Genomic DNA, 17,129 nt, shown 5'->3' on the forward strand with positions numbered 1-17,129 from the left:
CCTTTTAATAACATCTACATGGAAGACTTTACTCTTGAAATGCAAAAGGAGCACGCTATCACTATATTAATCTTTCAGTTTCAAAGTACCTTAAATGACAATAAACCTTCGTTATTTGACAATCATAAAAATACATGTATTATTTCAATATTTCTAGACTATGAAATATTTATTACAATTATTTTTCTGGAAAAACAATGGGCTGATTAAAACCACTTCAATATTTAAATTTTCATCGGGTGTTTAAATATTTAGGCAACTTTTAATATTTTATTTAAAAACAAAGAAAAACTAACAACATAAAAACTTTACTTTATTGACATCTGGATTATGTCTACAGCATACCAAATATAACTGCAATGTTTTACATCAAATACAAATAGCTTTTTTTTTTAAGCAAACACGTGATTTTCAAATGTTCAATAACAACTTATGAAGGGGGAGATGTTAATAACTCATTTAGATGATGCAAAGCGGTGGGGCTGTTGTAACTGGATATTGTATGTTTCTTAATCAACTAAAATTAACTACACAAACATGTTCAATATTTCTAAAAAAAAAACGTTTATAAAAAATACATAAAGCCTTCTTTCAAACCGTGGTTTAAAATGATTTCCTCATTAAACCTTTTAAAATCACGTTTTGAACTTTGTCACACATTTACACAATAAAAAGTATATGCAGCAAACCTCTGATGGTCGGAGTGTTGATGGAGTAACGCTGTAAACGTTCCATGGGTCCGTGCCGAAACAAGGAATTGACAAGAGTTCCCCGGCGACACCAGGATGTTGTGGTGCAGACCAGAGAGCTCTGATAAGCTTGTTGGGGAGTTTCTTGGCACAGGACCCGTAATCAGGTAAAACCTCTCAACCTGAAAAACAACAAGGACCGCTTATGTCCAGTGAACTGGGACAGTGGTAATTGTGGGTCACGAGGCCGTCGCCGTAGATCGAAGGCAAACAGTAACATGCGCAGACACAGCAGACACGCAGTTGAGTTTACTATTTCAAAACCTGCTAGCGGACATATGTGGTGATTTTCTTTAGATACTTTATATTTATTTAAAGGTGGCAGCTTGGATGTTTTCCATATACGAACTCCTCATAGTGCTTGGAGGGCAGTCTGACCTCGGTGTTTTCGGTAAGTTAGCTCTAACGCTAAAGCTAGCTCATCTCGTGGGTGTACTTGTCTATTTGTATTTACACAGTTGTCAGATAAGCAAGTGGTAAGTAACGTTAAAACAGGATAATATCACTCATAGCACTTAAAATTGCTATCCCGATCAAGGACGGACAAGAGTGTATCGACATAAGACTGATTTGATCAAGTTGTCTAATTTTTATTTTTTCATTTATTTTACATACAGAGTAATTTAACTAAATAACCAAATATACACTTAACCAACTAAAATACTTTATAAAAAACAGAAGCACGCCTCTAACTGCTCCCGCCGATGGCTGCTATAAAAGGTTTAAACAGTTTTAAGGAAATGTTGATTAACTCAGTAGACCGTTTGACGCATTTTCATTGCATTGCGTGACAGCGAGGGCTGTTCATCTTCTCAGTTTTGCATCACCATCATTTGTCATATTTTTTCAGAAACAAGATGATAAAAAACTGGGGTGTCATTGGAGGCGTAGCGGCAGCGATTGCAGCTGGAGTATATGTTTTGTGGGGCCCAATTACAGAGAGAAAGAAAAGGAAGAGAGGTAAGAATTCGTGTAACGATGTCTTGTACAGCTTTTATGTAGGACACAAGTTACATTTCAGTAATTTACAATGACGTGTTTCTTTGCAGATATGGTTCCTGGTCTGTTAAATTTGGGTAACACTTGCTTCTTGAACTCGCTGCTTCAAGGCTTAGCAGCATGTCCATCCTTCATCAGATGGCTGGAGAAGTTTTCAGGTCTGCCTCCGATCCAGTCATGCAAAGACAACCAGCTTTCCACCACATTGCTGCAGCTTCTCAAAGGTGTGTAAACCCAGTATGTCATGGATGTCATCAAGATGGAAATTAGCATGCTATGTTCATGTTTTTTTTTTTTAATTAAACACACTATATCCTGACAGCTCTATCCAATGCTGAACCTGGGGAGGAAGATGTCCTTGATGCTGGATGCCTCCTGGATGTTCTCAGACTGTACCGCTGGCACATTAGCTCATTTGAAGAACAGGTTAGACAGTAATGCTGTGTACTAGTGTGCAGTGCATGATGTGGTGCTTTATTCAAGTGTATGTTGGTTTCTTCCCTCTAAGGATGCACATGAACTTTTTCATGTCCTCACATCATCTCTGGAAGAGGAGCGAGATCGTCAACCCAAAGTCACCCATTTGTTTGACATGCAGTCCCTTGAGGTAAGTTGCCCCTCCTCCACTTGCAAAGCCCCAAGTGCCCCACTTCCCATAAAAATTAGTTTCTTCTTGTGTAGGCTGAGGGTTTTGAAATATTTTAATCTGCAGAAGCATCAGACACACACTACCACTTATTCATTGTTTATGTTTATTTTATTATTAGAGTCTTCCAGATCAAGATGAGAAAACTATGGACTGCATAAGTCGAGGTAAGTAGACAAATACACAGGGCCCAAATAAGAGAACCAAAAAGAACTATTTTTAATCTCTCTCTCTTTTTTTTTATTGATTACATTTTTTGTTGTTGTTTGGCAGCTCCTCTTCATCCAATACCAGGTCCTTGGAAGTTTCAGCATCCTTTTCATGGACGTTTAACAAGCAACATGTCGTGCAAACACTGTGAAATACAAGTGAGTTTGTTATGAGCTTAGTTCAAGGTTTGGGGCTGGGGTTTCTTTGCAAACAATTGATATTAAATTGTGTTGTTTTGTTCCAAAATTTATTTATATCTCTGCTGTGTCTGTGCATGTGTTTTCTTTTTCTTCCCTACAGAGTCCAGTGCGATATGACTCATTTGAAAGCCTCTCCTTGTCCATTCCTTTACCTCAGTGGGTAAGCAACCATATCATGAACATGACTTATCTGTTTTATGTACTGTTATGTTGTTACTACTTAGCTATGTTTTCCTTTTAATTGAGTCCTTGTTTGTTTTCAGGGTCGGCCTATCTCCTTAGATCAGTGCCTGCAACATTTTATTTCCTCAGAAACCATCAAAGAAGTGGAATGTGAAAATTGCACCAAGGTACATTTTGTGCAATACCAGTATCTTCTCATAATGTGGTGATTATTTTTACTGGAGTCTGCTTGATTTAATGTTTGACACCAAAAGGCTTTGCTTGTTCTTTTACAGATTTTCAGTGTGCTGATCTCTGTTTTTTTTCGTTTATTTCTGTCAGTTTCAACAAAGCACAACAATAAATGGGCAAGTCTTAGAAAGTAAGAGGACAACTTTTGTTAAACAGCTAAAACTTGGAAAGGTAACTACATTCATCATGTCACAGCTGGCTAAATATTTTCAGTTTACCATTGTCATTGCTTTTTAGAACAAAATGCTGTTAAAGTTTGTTTATGTCCAATGTGGGCAGACATTTATAATTTGTTAATGTTTCTGTTAGCTCCCCCAGTGCCTCTGTATTCATTTACAAAGACTAACTTGGTCCAGCGAAGGAACCCCCATCAAAAGACAGGAGCATGTGCAGTTCACAGAGTATCTATCGATGGACCGCTACAAACACAACACCTCCGCACAGAGGAGTCAGCGGATCAGATGTGCTCCCAAAGCCATAAAGGCAGAAAATATAGATGATTCCACAGAAAGGCTTACAGCTAATGGAACTGGTATGTTGGATTTACTCACTGTGTGATATCTGTGTGCTTTATTTTTACTTTACTTTTTGTCACCCTTCAGTTGTTGGGGTTTTCTTTTTCAGATGCAGAGCATCACAACAACAACAAACCTTTTTCTAATGGAAGCTGCTCTGTATTTCTTCACTCTACTGGTCTGAACACACAGCTCAGTCTCACACATGACTACAGGTAAACTCAGCATCAGCACTTAGGGGTATAACAATACAAAGAGCTCACACAAGACAAGATATCCAGCATTTTAATCAGTGTCGTACCACTGCAGCCCTTATGTCAAACTTTCTTATGGGTCCCTTGAGAATGCTAAAAATGAAAGTCACATCATCCAGAGGCTGATATGTGTCTAAAAGTAGCTTTATAGTAATTCATTGCATGGAAAGTAATCACTGTCTAGACTTTGTGATCTACAAACTTGGTTCTACAAAAAAATGGAATAATGTATACAATATAAACACAAGGTTATGATTTACTAAATTATTTAACAGATGTATTTAACTGACAGTGGTTCACAGACTACTTAGATGCAAAGAACCCATTTAAAATTTAATGCAGCTAATTTGTTTATGAGAAGTTGGGACAGAGGCAACAGAAAAATGGAAATGTTACATAATACTTAGAAAACTTCCAATGGTGAAGCGTCTCACTGCTAATTACAGTAAATACAGTCAAGTATGAACATACCTTGTTGCAGAAGTGACTGTTAAGAAAATAAATGTTCTAGTTTTCTATAGGCTAATTTATCCAAAACATTATTTTTTAATGGCAAAACATCATTTAAACTGGAGAATAATCAAACAAAAGAAATATGTCAAAGGAGGCCCTGAATTGTTGAGGTGTTAAATATTTTATCAGTGAAGAAGACAAAAGATTTTTTTTTCTTCAGAATTCTGCATTTAGTCCCCTCAGTTTCCAAATGCTTTAAGTTTGTTGGAAGAAAGAGGCGATACATCAGTTTTACACACTGAATAGGCAAAATTTGAAAATTATAAAACAATTAGCAAATAATTTGATTCTGTTTATATTTTTAGCATAAACACCACTCCTTTTTGGACACTGAATTTTATGATATCACACTACAGGAGATCCATTGGTGTAAGATGGTTTGTGTAAGAGAGGGTAAGCCAGAGCTTAAAATGGCAAAGATAGTATTTAAAACCTAAGGTCATCAACTGTATGGATTCACTCTGGCATTAATGAGAAACAGTAATTAGTAAGAAATTTAAAAAAAGGCTCACACTGTTTAAAGAGAAGTACAGTGTTGTATTCTAAAAGGTTTTCAGGTTTAACTCGTCAGACATCAGATGTTAGAAAATAAAACCGTTTCAGTGTTGAAACATATGGAGTAACGTGAAGATACTGGTTGTCTTTTTCCTGTAAAATACGACATGTCTATAATTTTTAATAAACAGTATAACTGGTAACTGATCAACTGTTTTTGTCTTCTAATCAACATCTTTCCTTGCAGTTCTGCAGAGTACCTTTTCCAGCTCACAGCTGTGCTGGTTCACCACGGTGACATGCACTCAGGACATTTTGTCACGTACCGCCGCAGCCCTTCCTCGCCTCGCACCTCCTCACCCTTCAGCTCGCAGTGGCTTTGGGTCTCAGACGACTCGGTACGCAAAGCCAGCCTGCATGAAGTGCTGTCTTGTAACGCTTACATGCTCTTCTACGAGAGAGTTCGAAGGCCCAGCCTCAGCCCAAGCACGGAGGAGTGACCTTGCAGCCTGATTGACTTCTGCCTTTCCAGTCATACTGCCACCTTCGGTGTGGCAGTAACAACACAGTTACCAGCTGGTTGCTGTGTGACAATGAGACCAGAGAGGAAAGCCATCTTAGCATTATGAATAGTTTTGCATTGTGGATCTCAGCATTATGTGATAGTACGATGTGTTGTGGACACTTCCTGCTGCTCAGATCACAGTCAGAGGCTCTTAATCCCAAAGATAATGGACCTGCAGGATTTAAGTGGAATATCTTTGATCATCCAATGTACTTTTGTTAACCCCATGTAATTATTTGTCTAACAGTTTAATGAAACACTAACTTCTATGAGACATAGAAACAGGAACACCTATCAGTAGAGCACTAAGGTAACAGCACCATGACACACTGTTCATATGAGAAGCTTACAATGTTTTTTATTTGGAAAGTTAGAGGTGTTGACTCAGTTCTGTGGCACTTTTAAACTGTATAATTATGGAGTTGAAGTGGTTTTCCTGTGACTTTGTCAATTTTGTGTAAAGTACAGATACAAAAATTGCCGTTTCAGACTTCTCAGAGATTTTATGTAGAAGTTGTTACTCATTATGAAATGTCAGATAGGTACAATTTTCCTTGAGTCTGGCGCTTTTTCTTATCCAGAAAGCATAATCATTCCAAGAAGTGTATGTAAAATATATGGAAAATAATGTTTCAGCTGACATTTTGCTGTTTTCCTAAGCTGTCATGATCGGCAGAGCTGAACAGTTGAGGTTCAAGTGCCATGATGTCTTTTACGCTCAAGATTTTTAACACACAAAAAAACATGAATGCTACTTCCAATGTGAGCATCCAGTTGGGTCTCTTCCTAAAAATAACACGTACCACAGCCATTCGGCTCAGTGTCTGTACTCATTGAAGTCATGGTGATTTTTAACAAAACTCAACTCTCCAAGTTTCTGGGTTAAACTTTTTTTTTTTTTTTAAATTAAGAGCCACTGACAACTGCCATTTCCTACCTACCAAACAAAAAACAAAGGGAGAAATGATCTGGTCTGATGTTTGCACTAATGTATTTTTATGTGAGATTGTATGTGTTTGTGTGCAGTCTTTGGAGGTGATTGTTTTAAGGCATTAAAAAACAAAAGATAACTTTAGAGTTTATTTATTAATATTGATCCAGGTTTGTGAATATGCCTAGATCAATCACACCTTCTGAAGCATTTTAGGCAGACATGCTGTATCCAGCAAGCTGAATGTAATATAAGTTAAAAATGTCATTTCATGGGGTGTTGAAGGCAAACGCATCTTTTCACACGGAGTTAGGCGATTCCATCCACTCTGAATCTAGAGATGAGATTGTAAGCTTTAGTAGTGGATTTTAAAATCACTGACATAGAAAAAAAGATTAGTGCTGAGGAGCTTTTTCTAGTTGTAGAAACAATGAGAAGGTCATCTAAATCTGATCCTTCCAGAGTGCACAAAGATTTGAAAAGCCAGCAGTAATTTAATTTAAGATTTCTTTATTATTGTTACTTTCTTTGGTAACCTAGCTAGCAGTTATTAAAAGATGCAGAATGTGTTGACATTAAGGGTTGGGTTGAACTACATGTCAGCTTGGATGATGGGGTATGTGTATTTTAATCAATAACTGACACATCTTGATTCAACAGGGGAAAATTCCCAATCCTCCATAGTCCAACTTAGCAGTCTTTACTCATATATACATGTTTATATTTAGTGATCTGTTGTACACCTCACACAAAGGCTTCTTTATCAGGAGTCCCGTCAATCAACACCGCTTCTTGGCTTGCTTTCACTTTCTTGCTGTCCAGCAGGATACGTCTAAAGGTGAGGTTGATACGGGGCTTGAGGACTTTCTTCCGAACAGGAAGGCTGTGGTACCAGACAGTGTTGGTTGGAGGATTCATGAGAAGCAGACTTCCATGTGCAAGCTCCAGCTTTACGCGCTCAATCTGTTGGCTGCTCTGTTTTCCTCGAGCATCTCTGTGTCTGAAGATGAAGTCTCGTGCTGCTCCCAAAGAGACTGAGGCAATGGGAGAAGAGGGGTCCAGCTCCTTCTCATCATCGCGATGCTCACCCATGTGATCCTGTCCATCTTTGTACCTGGTGAAGAGATTTAACACTTTCAGCATTTCTAACTATAACCTCTATGTTATGTAATAGTGGCCTAATTTGTCACCTGTTGATCAAGACAAAGTTGTACGTCTGGGCTGTGACTTTTGTGACTGCATCTCGAATGTATTCCAAGGTGGGAGTCCATATGCAGGCTGAACGTTTCACTCCAGAGTAAGTGTATGTTAGACCTGCATCTCCATATGTTGCCTGCTTTCTTGGTATATCATATACTTTTCCAAACACTTGCACCTTGGCTTCTTCTCCTTGAGGAAAAACAGAAACAATCATTAAACTACACTGTAACCTCAGGTCATAACTCCAGAAAACAAGGGTTGATGCTGCACCTGCTGAGTACACCACCTCCTCCTCCAACCGTTTGAACAGGTCATCTGCTTCCTCTTTTGAGAAAAGTAAAGCATAATCACAGTTCAGTCCCTCTGCTTCAATTTTTTGCCAAGGAACAGGATGAGAGAACTCTCCTAACTCTCCATCCTCAACCTCCACCTTTATCTTCTCATCTTCCTCCAATTTAATCTTCTTCCCTGGACTTTTTCGTAGTGCATCGTTGGAGCGCAGTCTTTTCTTCAATCCTCCAAGCAGAAATTTTTCCATTGCAGTAATCTGCTCAGGGTTTATCTCACCTGAATACGACAGAAAAGGCACTTTTGCTTGAAAAGGGACACAGTGTTTACTTCTTAATCAAGTTGGAGACCATTAATTCATCTCAACAAATAAATTATAACAGAAATATTTAAAAATCAAGGCAAAAACATGTTTAAAACTGTTAACTGGTTAAGTGCCAGTCATTGAACTCAACACATAGGACAAGCCAGTCTAGTGGTTTGTTGAACAGCTCTCAGCTAATTAACATAACTTCTACGTCATCCTATTAAGGCGCGAAATATTTGGCTACGTTCGTAGACAGGAGGTGTTAGCTGGACTGTAGAGTTTCATTAACTTTAAGTATTTTAGTGGACTAGCAAGATTAGGGCAGCTCACCATCTAAGTGTTTTTACGCAAAATGATTGGACAGAAAACTATTAACTCCTTTTTCTCGCCAGTCTCGAAAAAGCGCGTATCTAAGGAGTTAAATGAAACCGAAGACGATGCCAAAGAGCCGGTGAGGGTCAATTATTCTAAATGACAACTTAATACGAGTCACGTGTTTAGATGATAATGCAAAAACATAACGCTATTAATGTTTAAAATGATGTTGCATCCAAGTAGTTTAGTCGCGTTTCGCGCGACTGATGCAGCGTGCACCGAGCTGCATTCACGGCCACTCCTGTGCTCCTAAATGTTGTCAAACTTGTTGCTCATTGCTAGCATAACACAAGAATGTTAGCCACGCGTTGTAGACCGTTTTTGAATCCACGTTCACTCCAAGCAGCTCGTTTCTTACCAGTTTTGTGTTTTGCTCAATACATTAAAATCATTCAGAAAAAACAGAAAGTGGCTGTGGACCCAGAGCCTCGCAGCCCGTCTTCTCCTCCTTTATCCCCGGAGCAGCTGGAGAGGATCGCCCGCAACAAGAGAGCAGCGCTGCAGAGACTCAGTGCCGCACACACGCCGACGGGGTTCGACGAGAGCTGGAGGAAGGAGCTGTCGGCAGAGTTTGGAAAGATTTATTTTAAAGACGTGAGAGGACGAGGCACCACACTGCACACTGTCTATGTAGTTTAGCAGAAGTTGTACTGACTTCGTCTCTCCCGCAGCTGATGAATACTGTTACTGAAGAGAGGAAGCGCTACACTGTGTACCCACCTACTGAACAAGTCTTCACCTGGACGCAGACTTGTGGCATCCGAGATGTAAGTTTCAACACATGCCACATCTGTGCCTAGTTTGAGCAGATGTTGCTTTACTATATACATGCTATACAGGAAGTTAGAATTTGATTTAAATCACGTTAGATGAGTAATATCAGCACACACACAAAAGTCTGCATTTGTTTTAAATGATTGCATAAATAGTTCCATCTATGGAATTACGTTTACCATAATCGAGCAGCCCTAGTGAGGATCTTGTTTTTCTGGAACTAGTAACATAGCTAAGCTTGTGGGTAGTGCCACAAAAATTGTGCCAGAAGCACAACCGTTACAAGTTATATAACAGTGTATAATACAACACCAGCTTGTATTATTAAAGGAGAGACAAGATTCTAATTTTTATTTTTTTGTGCTGAAAATAAAACCATTATTACAGGGGAGTAGGTATCATACAGTATGGGTTTTCCAAAAGTGAAATGTTAGTTTGTATGACATCATCTGATATCACAAGTATGATTAGATTTGACTAGGCCTGTCGCGATAAGCAATAAGTCAATTAATTGAACGATAAGAAAATAAGAGCACGATAAGTTTGCCGGCCGCGATAATTTTTTTTCGTCCCCCCTTTACCATAGACTGTGTATGACAATAGGTTTCACTATGGAGTATTTCGACTAAACGCTCTGGTTTCTTGCGGAGTGATCTCTCTAGTGTCACACTTGACTGCAGCATGTTGCAGCACGAGCCGGTAAGCCGCATTTGTTTTGCACGGCTGCCAACACGCAATGGCCGTGAGACTTGCGTATTTAAGTGGCTTCTCACGCTCTCGCGCTAAACCTCCGATTCTCATGCTGAAATATGTAAATAATAGATGCAAGCATCTCCTCTTTTATTGTTTCGCTGCTTCCCACATGTAAGCAGAACACACACATTCTAGCTTACGACGTCAGTACAAAGCCCCCACTTCCTGGTCTACCGTAATAACCCCTGTAATCCGCAGGCACATTACGCAAATAGAATCAGCCTATATACTACCGTATATGACAAAATACACATTAAGAGCAATGCCGGCTAATCGAGAGGTTTGGGAGGATTCCCAGTGGGCCGCATAACTTTTGGGCCGGTGTCCCGGCGTATGTGAATGTGGTATCCCAGCTAACTGCTGGGTTGTAGTTACTTATAAGGCCAACAGAGGGCAGAATGACTTTGTTTCACAAGCAGTAGATTTTGAAGAGCAGAAGAAGAACACGGGTTTTTGTTCGATGTAAAGTGCTGAAGTTTGGTTCGTCATTAAAACCGGCATGCTTGTCTACTTGTCTGGAGTTTATTTGAAGATGCAACAGTGAAAAAGGCGCTTTTATTTATTTAGTTTATTGACCTTTGAAAATGTGTACTTGCATTATTACGGCATATGTCACTATATTAGTTGAGAATGGTCTCAAAATGACACATTAGCGCTCTGCGCAATATTATCGTTTATCGCGATAATTTCTGAGAAAATTTATCGTACAGCTAAATTTGTTATCGTGACAGGCCTAGATTTGACAGCACCTTGTCATTTCCTGTACAAACTGAGTATCAGACAGTCAGTTTTGCATGTTACCCAAAAAGCATCCATTTAATTTTTTAAAAATGTCACTAGTTGTCATGGAAGATAACAGTGTGATGAGCATTGTCAGATCTGAGTGAACAAAATGTTTTGACACTCATCATCACTTTATAAGACTTATATCTGTAAAAGCTGTTAAAAAATAGATTGGTCTGATTTCAGGTCAAGGTGGTGATTCTGGGGCAAGATCCATATCATGGTCCCGGCCAAGCCCATGGATTGTGCTTCAGCGTTAAGAGACCGGTTCCTCCTCCACCCAGGTGTCATTTCTTTGTATTCATGTTGTAAATTAAACACTCAGTGGTAAGCAGGCAAATGTGTCAACTGTCTCTTCACTAAGCAAACACAGATTAACATGAATGTGGTGATTTGAGCTCAGCAGATAAAATGAGTCCAGTTGCTGCTAAATAAGCATTTTAACATCAACTCATTGATGCTTTTCATTTCCAGTTTGGAGAACATGTACAAAGAACTGGCCTCAGACATTGAAGGTTTTCTGCATCCTGGTCATGGAGATCTGACTGGATGGGCCAAACAGGGTGCTTGAACATTTAGTCTGTTGAATTATTAAAATCAGCAGTGCTACAAGAAAAATGTCCATCTTCAACAAACTGTTTGTCATCCAAGTTTTTTTTTTTTTCCACTCTCTACCAGGTGTGCTGTTGCTAAATGCTGTGTTAACTGTCCGAGCTCACCAGCCCAACTCTCACAAAGACAAAGGTTGGGAGAAGTTCACTGATGCGGTTGTGCAGTGGCTCAGCAACAACCTGGAGGACCTTGTCTTCATGCTGTGGGGATCATATGCTCAGAAGAAAGGAGCTGCCATAGACAGGGTGGGTCTATCTGTGATCAGTGTGGTGGCAAAGTAGTCATCTTTCAACCCCAACTTCCTTAGTCTATATGACAAAGTATCTTTGAGCAAGATGGTGAACAGATTGTCCACAATGGATTTTCTTAATGCTTTGAATAAACATGTCTGCTAAATATTTTTATAAATATATTTTCATAGAAAGTTTTCTGCTGTCTGATTTACAGAAACGCCACCACATCCTACAGGCTGTGCATCCGTCTCCCCTCTCTGCTCATCGAGGATTTTTTGGGTGTAGGCATTTCTCAAAAGCCAACGAGTTGCTGAAGAAATCTGGAAAGTCTCCCATAGACTGGAAGGCACTTTAAAGTCTTATGTATATTAGGTTTTTCAACATGTCTGTTGATCGATTAACGACCAAAACCAACCATAAGCTTTCTTACTTCTGTTTCAGTAATAGTGTCTAACATTTTATCTTTTTTCCCCAAATAAAGCGTTAACTTTGGCTGTTTGTAAAATAGCTATTTCCTTAAACTGTTTGAACACATCTTCTACATTAGTTGGTTTTGGTGTTGTAAATGTGTTTTGTACACAATTGGCTTTTTGTTTGCACATTAAAGTTCCTTTTAATATTTTTTTTTCATAATTGAGGTGGTTTCAGTATGTGAATGTGGTGTACTGATGTTTTGGAAGTTCAGTCTATGGATGCCCTCTTACGTCTTCAACTTTATATAATCTCTATAATTTTTGTCTAAGAAAAAAAACTTATAAAATCTAGGTACAAAATTCCCCAAAAAATAAAAAATATACTACCCATAGAAAAGATGTTACTAGTTTTCAATGTATTTTGATAACATGTACATTTATGGCTTTCCAACTTCAAACTTAATCTAAAGTTTTCAGCAGGTGAATAAATAGTGTTTACCATTTTAAAATGAACCTTGTAAAAAAGGAAAATGGCAAACGCCTAGTTGAAGCTTTGAGGATTGTTGTAAATATTTTTAGAAACATTCTTATTCATTTACTCATTTACATTTATATATTTTATAAACATTCTTATTCATTTACTCATTTATATGTTATAAACATTCTTATTCATTTAATCATTTACATTTATATATGTTATAAACATTCTTATTCATTTACTCATTTACATTTTACCCTTATATTCTAGTGACATTTATTAGGCTCTGCTTTTAATTAATAGAGCTACATTATTATAGTGCTGCTGAGGTGAAACAGCTTAATAACAGCTTACAGACAGTGTAATCACATAAGCAGGACACAAACTCATACAGGGTTACTGAGTCCAACATTCATAATACTGGGAAAATATCAAGGGACCTTGAAACTGTTCTGGGAGTCCAGCAAGGGAGAAGCTACTGAAGAAGATAATTCAGAAAGTGTGATGGGGAAATATGCATAGGGAGGATCAAAATTGTTTTACAGATCTCCCCCAAAGAGGATGCCTGACTGTGGGAAAGAAAAACATCCTGGGAAGAAAAGTGACGAAGAGGAGCAACACGCCTTGCAAAAATACACATTCACATGAATGCGCACAACATGCACGCACATAGCCACATGCATTGTACCAGTATAAAAATGAGGAGGATAACTTAGGTAGGCGGGTCTTTCTGGCTGAACCTGAGGACTCTGCACTTCTGTACTAGAGCTCAGCAGCTAATGCTAAGACGGACCTCCTCTTAAGAGATATGTATTGCTCTCTTTTTGCTGGCTAAACAAAGAATTGTCAATTCTACTCAATCTCTGGTGTTTTCTGCCTTTCTTTAAAAGTGGATTTTTGAACAAACTCCTTCTGATGTAATTTTAACAGGTTGAGGAAAAAATCGCAAACTTCAGGATATACATCCTTAAAAACATTACAAATAAAGCTGTATCGACAAGAAGAAAATATTTTGGTCATTGTTGAGCTTTAAGTTTAGTTGTTAGATTTATTGTCTTTAAAATTGTATTTATTGATAGAGAGTTGGGAAAAGTAGGCATAATGTGGCGTACTGTCCTATTCCTTTAATCTGGTTTAACAGTGCCACAGGAATAGCTTGAACAACCAACAAGAACTATTTATATTTATTTATATAAATTTGGATTTAGTTTTCATATTTAAACAACTTAAAATGTTATCATTAGTAGGATATCATTAAATGAATTATAGCACAAACTACTTCTTTGATGTATCAAGATGTGTTTATATGTAGAACATACCTCTTATTCCAAATTATATTATGTGGAGTGAAATTTGTTTTGTAAAATATTTTCCGATACGTTAAAAACAAAGTGGATTCCTGGATATATATTAATGGGCAGCTCAAAGGGTCAAAATCACATCTCAGAAGAAAGTTATTTTTACCAACCATTTGAGAGATATGAAGAGATAAAACAAACAAAAAAAATGTTAATTTTGAAAAAAGCGGGGGTTGTAAAATGCTAATCTATCCTGGTACAGTAAGGTTTTTGCAACTAAAAGAGGACAAAACAAAACAAACAAAAAAAAAAAAAAACAAAGCAAAACTTCCTGCTTTGACTTCTACGTAAAGGCGTGGCGCTATCAGTGACGCAAGCACGTTGACAGGAAGCGTGGCGCGGCTCGCTTTTGGCTCTGCTTAATAGTTTTGTCGTGGATGTAATGAGTGACCATTTAAAGAAGTGACAATGCCCACACAGAGTCTGCCTGTCCGGGATGCGTCCTTACATTTCCGCCTGCTACAGCAGTATCTGGTCCTCCTGAAAAAATATCCAATCCTTACTAAATCTGTAACCAGGTGAGTGGCAGGCAGTGCCATTTCCTCCTCTGACAGTTGGAAAGAGAAAAACACTCGTGTTTACTGACTGTTTTTTAATGGTGTCTGTTTACAAAGTTGTTTGTACACTGTAACCACTGTGGTTATTTTAATTTGTTGGTACGCATGGTTTTTGGCTTTTGTTACCTTCAGATTACATTGTTTGCTCAGACCACACATTGCCCTTTAGACACAACTTTAACCAATGAGCCTCTGCCAGGAGAACCTCCCCTAAAAAATGTTTAGACGCAAATATAACTATTTTCTAAATATAAAATCACCTGTTGCATATCAACTGTGTTTCTTTTGTGTATTCTCTTTTTTTTCAGTGGCATTCTTACAGCTTTAGGAAATCTGTTGTCTCAGATTGTGGAGGCAAGAAAAAAGGCTAAAAGTGGAGCTCAGGTCAATGAGATTGATGTTGCTGGAGCCACACGCTATGCCATTTTTGGGTGAGATTTAATACAAAAATACACTTGAGAATTCAAGTTCTCAAAACTATGTAAATGTTATGTTGTTAGTGTTAAATATATCAGCTAACATGCCATGTTGACAGTGAAGTACCTACAGAAACCTCACCTTCTGGTAAGTTTGCTATTATCCACAAATTCAAAGTAACCGTGTGTTTCTATATTCTACCTTGTTGGTTGCTGCAGGTTGTTTATCACAGGACCAGTGAGCCACTTCTTTTACCAGCTGATGGAAATATGGATGCCCACCACAGACCCATTCTGTGTAGTCAAACGCCTCTTACTGGATAGACTTATTTTTGCCCCTGGCTTTCTGCTCCTCTTTTACTTTGTTATGAACATCCTGGAGGTGGGTTTTCCAAGAAACTGTCTGTCCCCTCATTAAGAGAACACCAGTGCACAAAGACTTTATTTTATTTAATAAGTCACTGGGTCCATAATTTGGGCCCAACAACTTATTTAATGGTTTTTCTTTAATTTCATATTCTGTACCTCAAAAACTATAAAAATAACAAACTAGTTAATTAAAAAATAAATGCCTGAACAAATCTGAACAACAAACACATTCTTAATCTGGATTATTCTGCCAATAATTATTTTGCTTTGAATAACCATTAATGAAATCCACAAATTTCTTTTGTGATGTTATTGGAACAAATGGTTCTGAAACATGTTCATCCTCAGCCTGCTAAATCCAGTCAGGTTAATGGGTGTGGGGGTTTTCATGTTGACTTAATCATCACTCCTCCACCGTACTAATTTTAGGGTGTAAAATTGGCATGCTTGTTCAATTATATTTTAGTTGTCTCTTTTTAAATTAAATGCTAAATGGAACTATGTATAGATGTTTGTATGCATACAGTGTTAATAAATGTAGTGTAATCCTTCCAAACCTTCCTCAGTGTTAGGGAAATTCTCCCCAACACAAGCACTGCAAAGCTAAACCTTTCAACACAAGAAGAACACAGAGCATTACTTCATGTATACAATTTTCCCGCAAGGAGTGTATGCACCATACGAGTATGATACACACACTGAGTTGTTTCACATATTACAAAGCATTTATAGGGGAGGTTCACGAAGTCCTTCCCCTGTACATAAAACGGTATCGAATTACACAATTTCAGGATTTACAGGCTTTAGTGTTTTCTACTAAGTTAAGGTATAAGGAGTCAGGGGTCTTCTCTTCTTCTTATCGTGGTTCGGCCTTGGTTCCCAAACACACACATTGAGAAAGAATGCAGCTGAATACATTTTCTACTTCTTAATGATTAAAATGCAAACTGGTACAGAGTAGATATAAAGTTAATACTAAATTAATTTCTAAAACTAATAAATGATTAGTTCAAAGTATAATATTGAATAATTATCAATCATGATCAAGTGTAATGAAAATAATGATAATCCTTATGATTTTCCTAACCCTCAGGCTAAAGGGTGGAATGATTTTGAGAAGAAGATGAGACAAAGTTACTGGACAGCTCTGAAGATGAACTGGAAAGTCTGGACCCCTTTTCAGTTCATAAATGTCAACTTTGTGCCTGTTCAGGTATTTTTCTTTTTCACTGACTACCTGTCAATAAGCAAACAATGGGTCAGATGCTATACTAACACCATCTGTGAATTCCCCCACCCTGTCTTTTCCTGTTTTATGATTGCTTTCAGTTTCGAGTGCTGTTTGCCAACATCATCGCCTTGTTTTGGTATGCCTATCTTGCAACTGTTAGAAAATGATGCTTCCTGAGACGTCTTCACGGATGGCTTTGACCAAGGACTGAGAAAATACAACCAGCTTCCTGATATGGTCCATTTCCTATGCAGTTGTTATGATTAACTTTTTACAACGTCAAACAAGTTTAAGCCATTTTAACATGCTGCTAAAACACTTTAGATGTGTGACTGCATTTATAGTGACAAAAAGAACAGAAGTTGTTTTTACACAAGTCTGCCAGGCTATTAAACATACTGGAATCATGCCATTTAGTCACTGGTGAAGAAAATGTTTGTTTTTTTTCTTTTACTTTTCAACTATTCAGATGAGGAAAGGCACAGGAAACA

The 17,129-nt window shown here is 38.0% G+C and overlaps 4 protein-coding genes across 9 annotated transcripts; 3 read left to right on the top strand and 1 right to left on the bottom strand.

Annotated features, from left to right (window-relative positions):
* Window positions 1-320: 320 nt before the first annotated feature.
* On the top strand, window positions 321-6,295 carry usp30 (ubiquitin specific peptidase 30). 3 transcript variants are annotated; one of them, XM_041998604.1, is made up of 13 exons: window positions 321-856; window positions 1,600-1,709; window positions 1,799-1,972; window positions 2,071-2,174; window positions 2,257-2,355; window positions 2,516-2,561; window positions 2,668-2,762; window positions 2,905-2,964; window positions 3,068-3,154; window positions 3,309-3,389; window positions 3,528-3,750; window positions 3,843-3,948; window positions 5,228-6,295. In XM_041998604.1, exons 1-13 carry the CDS (start codon window positions 786-788, stop codon window positions 5,493-5,495), a joined length of 1,524 nt encoding a protein of 507 aa, XP_041854538.1. In that variant the 5' UTR covers window positions 321-785; the 3' UTR covers window positions 5,496-6,295. The 3 variants fall into 3 exon arrangements, with proteins under 3 accessions (XP_041854538.1, XP_041854539.1, XP_041854540.1); XM_041998605.1 differs by having other exon boundaries at window positions 5,243-6,295; XM_041998606.1 differs by lacking the exon at window positions 321-856 and adding an exon at window positions 912-1,140.
* Window positions 6,296-6,986: 691 nt separating this feature from the next.
* Window positions 6,987-15,367, bottom strand: alkbh2 (alkB homolog 2, alpha-ketoglutarate dependent dioxygenase). 3 transcript variants are annotated; one of them, XM_041998610.1, is made up of 4 exons: window positions 9,020-9,106; window positions 7,962-8,258; window positions 7,682-7,880; window positions 6,987-7,605 (listed from the first exon to the last, which is right to left on the bottom strand). In XM_041998610.1, the coding sequence occupies exons 2-4, from the start codon at window positions 8,227-8,229 to the stop codon at window positions 7,236-7,238; spliced, it is 837 nt and encodes a 278-aa protein (XP_041854544.1). In that variant the 5' UTR covers window positions 8,230-8,258; window positions 9,020-9,106; the 3' UTR covers window positions 6,987-7,235. The 3 variants fall into 3 exon arrangements, with proteins under 3 accessions (XP_041854544.1, XP_041854542.1, XP_041854541.1); XM_041998608.1 differs by lacking the exon at window positions 9,020-9,106 and adding an exon at window positions 15,241-15,367 and having other exon boundaries at window positions 7,682-8,258; XM_041998607.1 differs by having other exon boundaries at window positions 7,682-8,258.
* On the top strand, window positions 8,511-12,435 carry unga (uracil DNA glycosylase a). Of its 2 annotated transcripts, XM_041998612.1 has the most exons (7): window positions 8,511-8,737; window positions 9,058-9,255; window positions 9,333-9,428; window positions 11,158-11,255; window positions 11,446-11,534; window positions 11,650-11,828; window positions 12,031-12,435. In XM_041998612.1, exons 1-7 carry the CDS (start codon window positions 8,639-8,641, stop codon window positions 12,169-12,171), a joined length of 900 nt encoding a protein of 299 aa, XP_041854546.1. In that variant the 5' UTR covers window positions 8,511-8,638; the 3' UTR covers window positions 12,172-12,435. The 2 variants fall into 2 exon arrangements, with proteins under 2 accessions (XP_041854546.1, XP_041854545.1); XM_041998611.1 differs by lacking the exon at window positions 8,511-8,737 and having other exon boundaries at window positions 8,754-9,255.
* pxmp2 (peroxisomal membrane protein 2) lies at window positions 14,383-17,047 on the top strand. The gene is made up of 5 exons (XM_041998615.1): window positions 14,383-14,583; window positions 14,931-15,053; window positions 15,258-15,420; window positions 16,501-16,620; window positions 16,737-17,047. The coding sequence occupies exons 1-5, from the start codon at window positions 14,474-14,476 to the stop codon at window positions 16,803-16,805; spliced, it is 585 nt and encodes a 194-aa protein (XP_041854549.1). The 5' UTR covers window positions 14,383-14,473; the 3' UTR covers window positions 16,806-17,047.
* Window positions 17,048-17,129: the final 82 nt, after the last annotated feature.

This window comes from Melanotaenia boesemani, chromosome 11 (genome assembly GCF_017639745.1).
Source record: "Melanotaenia boesemani isolate fMelBoe1 chromosome 11, fMelBoe1.pri, whole genome shotgun sequence".
Classification (NCBI taxonomy): Eukaryota; Metazoa; Chordata; class Actinopteri; order Atheriniformes; family Melanotaeniidae; genus Melanotaenia; species Melanotaenia boesemani.